The sequence below is a fragment of the Silene latifolia genome, chromosome 8 (assembly GCF_048544455.1).
Source record: "Silene latifolia isolate original U9 population chromosome 8, ASM4854445v1, whole genome shotgun sequence".
NCBI classification, from domain to species: Eukaryota; Viridiplantae; Streptophyta; class Magnoliopsida; order Caryophyllales; family Caryophyllaceae; genus Silene; species Silene latifolia.
This window is the reverse complement of record NC_133533.1, coordinates 28282847-28287105: the sequence shown is the minus strand read 5'-3', so window position 1 is coordinate 28287105 and position 4259 is coordinate 28282847. Positions and strand designations below refer to the sequence as shown.

Sequence of the window (4259 nt, the reverse complement as noted above, 5' to 3'; positions counted from 1 at the left end):
GCTTTGATGAGCTCGCTGCGCTCTCCCGCTAATTTTGGGGATGCTGATCATGCCAACTCGGCTGCCCGCACCGGAGAGGCTCCTGACTCCGGCTTGCTCCAGGGCATTTGATTCGACTGCCCCCAGGAGATGACTGACCTGGCTGCTGAACATTGCTTCCTTGTGAGTCTTCCTTTACTGGCTCCTTACTTTCCCTGCCCATGTGCTTCCTTGACTAATGGTTTTCTTCAATGCAGGCTCTCCAATCAGCCCTCTATCTCCGCAAGATCTTTGCAGAGGGCCAAGACGAGTGTCCGCTTCGTGGGGAAGAACAAGGAGCTTACAACTACATGCCAAATCGAGAGAGCGACTCCATGCGGCCAAAAAGGAGAAGTAGGCGACAAAGACCACCGTGGCGAGACGCAGGAGGCTAATCTGCGTTCGACTTCGGGGACAAAGCAGAGGCCCGTCTTTGAAGAGATGGCTGAGCTAGCCAAAAACGTGGGAGCCTACACTGCTTTTGAGGGGCGGATTCACTGCATCCGTGCTTATACTAAGGGGAGGCATACATCCTGGAACCTGGAGGAGGAGCTGGCCGAGTTTGCCCGTGCGTTTCCCAATGGTATGGATCTGAGCGCCCTGTTCCATCCTGAAGCTGAGGCTGCTAATCCGGAGCCTGATTTCACCGCCATGGATATCTCTGGGGCTATCTCTGGGACTGTAGAGGAGATCCTGGCAGAGCAGACCGGTGAAGGTGCTGCTGCAACTCCTGAGGCTGTTCAGGTACCTTCATTGACTGTTTCTGACTAACAAGGAATGTTGCGTTCCTTGTGGTTCCAGACGTTTGAAATTTCGTGCGTGCACCTTTTGCTCTACGTCATAGCTATAGAATTACTGAGACTAACGTTAAGGTATGGGTGGTCTTAGTATGCCGTACCCTGCGCGCTACCTCGGCGTATGCTCCCCATGTGGCTTGACTTAAGATAAACGTCTTCGCAGCCTCACATGGCAGGGGATGGACCCTCAAAGTGTTCCTCATCTGACAAGTAACCAACATTAGTACCAAAGCCTTTCTTCGTAGAAGCATTATAAAGTCCAAAGTAGTGCAAATTACCTGGTGCTATCTCATGGTGTTCCAGGGCAACACCTGGATCCAGGAAGCCACAGCCTGAACTACTTAGTTTAAAAACGACTCTATTTGAAAAAAAGAAAAACTAGGGAAAACAAAAGAAAAAAGTTTTTTTTTTGAAACACACCAATACCTAAAGCATATACTAACCCCCTCCCTCGTTTTTTTTTTTTTTTTTGCTTCACGGACTTTCGAAAGGTCCTTTGTACACTAAAGTTTTGGCACTTTGTCAGACAAAGTACCGTTTCAAGTGACGAATGTTCCAGGGTTTATCTAGGATTTGACCGTGCATGGTCATTAACTTGTATGCCCCATTCTTGACAATGCTTTCGACCTGATATGGCCCTTCCCATTTGTAGGCAAACTTGCCTGCTTTGTGGTTCTTGGTATTTTCGAATACCCTTCTAAGTACGAGGTCCCCCACTTCAAGGGTCCTGATCTTGACATTTTTGTTATATGTCCTTGCTACAGATTGTTTGTACGACGCCATACGTATGTAGACGCTTTCTCGTAGCTCATCAACTGTATCCAGGCTCCTAGCCATTTCAACCTTGTTCTGTGCTGCCGTCTGACAGCCGTATCTGTGCGTGGGCACCAGGACTTCTGAGGGTATCACTGCCTCTGCTCCGTATACGAGGCTAAATGAGTTTGGCCTGTTGCCATTTTCGGTGTTGTTCTGTCTGACCAGAGTACTAATGGTAGTTCATCCGCCCATTTCCCCAACTCTTCCAAATAGTTTTTACGAGGTTCTCCACAATGATTTTGTTGCCGGACTCGGCTTGGCCGTTGGTTTGCGGATATCTGGGGGCTGACTTTCTCAGTGTTATATTCCATCGTGCACAGAAGCCCTCGGTGTTATCTGATATGAACTGGGATCCATTGTCGCATATGATTTCGGATGGTATCCCAAATCTGCTTATGATGTTGCGCTTGATAAAAGAGATCACCTGCCGTTCTTTTACCTCTGTCATTGCCTCTGCTTCAATCCACTTTGAGAAGTAATCAGTCATAACTAGCATATACACTCTGTTTCCTGGAGCCCTGGGCAGCTTACCTACTATGTCCATGCCCCACATCATGAATGGCCATGGAGAGATAATCGGAGCATTGGTTCTGCTGGCTGGTGGATTGCTGGAGCCGCTTTTTGACATGACTCACAGCGTTTGGCATGGTTTACGGCATCTGCGCGCATGGTGGGCCAGAAATACCTCTGTCTCAATATTTTGTTAGACAGACTTCGTCCTCCAGCATGGTTCTCGCATTCTCCGCCGTGCACATCCTGCAGTACTGTTTCTGCTTCCTCTTTGCTCAAGGACCTGAGGCATGGTCCTGCCAATGATTTTCTGAAGAGAATAGTATCAATCATGATATACCTGGAGGCTTTTATCCTGAAACTTGGTGCTTCCTTTCTGTCTCTAGGGAGTGTCCCGTCCCTTTGCCAATTTATGTACGGCATCCTCCAATCTGCATCCTGCTGTCCTACCGTGGAAACCAGCGTCCTGGCTCCTTGTGTACACTGCATGTGTACATCCTCTTTCACTGGATTCTGATCTGGCTCCTTCTGGATGGCTGGGGTCAACACATGGGTGATAGGTATATTTGATAGCTCTGTGGGCTGGAAGGTGGCCCCCAATGTTGCCAGGGCGTCTGCCTCTACGTTCTGATCTCGCGGTACTTGAGTTATCTTGAACGTTCTAAACTTTGACTTTTGCTTTGTGGCTATCTTCAAGTAGGCTATCATCTTTGAATCTCGTGCCACATATTCGTTGTTTACATGATTTACCACAAGTAAGGAGTCACTATACACCCTCAGGTTCCTCACGTTAAGCCCCGACGCCATCTGCATCCCAAGTATAAGGGCTTCATACCCGGCTTCGTTGTTAGTGTTGGAATATGTGTCCTCCGACAATAATGCGATCACAACTGTTGATCATGATGATCACATGTTTAAGTCTCATTTTAAAGAATACAATTGGGAAGTAATTTTTACTGTCAACTGGTCCACATATATCGGTAATGATTGGCTGACTAGAGTTTGACATTACTGTCGTGCGACGGTGGTGATCAGTTGATCCCCTTAGGTCATACCTAAAGGGTAACACACTTAATTGATTATTTAATTGATCGTATGACGATGCGGGTTAATTAAATTACTTAAAATTGACGGACGATTTTGGAAGTAATATTTACGTGTCTCATTGTAATTTGATTAAATAAGATACGGTCTAAGTAATCGAATTGTTTTGATTACTTAGATGAAATTATTGTTTAAGGAAACAATTGAAATTGAATGAATAAATTATTATAAATACAAGTTATTGTGATTTATAATTTGTAAAATATTTTGGCACAAGTAATTATGAATTACTAAGTCGGTTTTTGTATATGACGTATTTTTATTAAGACGTTGATTTTTAATATGTTAAAAATACATAACAATTTCATGTGACATGTGACATGTGACATATGACAAATTGACATTTTGACAAAGATAAAATGGAGTCCATTTTATCCATGTATACCGAAATTAAGGGGAGGATTAGGCAAATATTGTGTTGATTATGTTAGTGGTAAACATAATCATTTCCTACTAAACTAGCCATGTAAAACCTAGTGGTCATTGTGAAGACAAACTAGTGCATGCATTGGTCCCTTCTCTTCCCCCTTACCCGGTTTTTCATAGGAGCAAAGCCAAGGGTTTTGCCTTATAATTTATCATATGCACTACATTAAACATTAGTGCATTAGCTAAAAATTATTCATTCATCTAAAATTAGAGTTTTAGAAAGATAAAATCTTCCTCCTCCTCCCTCTCTCTTAACTGGTTTTCATAGAGAGACGAAAATATTTTTGGGTCAATTTTTATACAAAATTAGTATTATTCTAGTAATAATAATATTAGTTTTATTAAGTTGTTATCTTGGGTATAATACTTTTGGGAGGGATTCTCTTCTTGAATCCTTGTTCATCCACTAAGGAAAGCTCAAGAACAAGAGAGTAGGAGAACTCTCTTGTGCCCATATAAACCGAAATATCAATGTGAGATGATGATTTCTTCTTTATTTACATTTTGTTTGCATGCATAAGATCACCATTTAATTTTATGACTAAATTAAAATCACTACATAATATGAATATGTTGTGTAAAGAG

The 4259-nt window shown here is 43.2% G+C and overlaps 1 protein-coding gene across 1 annotated transcript; it reads right to left on the bottom strand.

Annotated features, from left to right (window-relative positions):
• Window positions 1-980: 980 nt before the first annotated feature.
• Window positions 981-2948, bottom strand: LOC141594913 (uncharacterized). Its single transcript, XM_074414895.1, has 4 exons — window positions 2267-2948; window positions 1922-2087; window positions 1509-1761; window positions 981-1052 (listed from the first exon to the last, which is right to left on the bottom strand). The coding sequence occupies exons 1-4, from the start codon at window positions 2946-2948 to the stop codon at window positions 981-983; spliced, it is 1173 nt and encodes a 390-aa protein (XP_074270996.1).
• Window positions 2949-4259: the final 1311 nt, after the last annotated feature.

Excerpts from the sequence above, each read along its gene's own strand:
- LOC141594913 (XM_074414895.1), bottom strand. The coding sequence starts at position 2,948 with ATGGCGTCGGGGCTTAACGTGAGGAACCTGAGGGTGTATAGTGACTCC. Across the intron at positions 1,762-1,921 it reads TGGAATATAACACTGAGAAA|GCCAAACTCATTTAGCCTCG; the intron begins GTCAGCCCCCAG and ends AAATGGCAACAG. Across the intron at positions 1,053-1,508 it reads GGGACCTCGTACTTAGAAGG|AAAGGCTTTGGTACTAATGT; the intron begins GTATTCGAAAAT and ends GCTTCTACGAAG.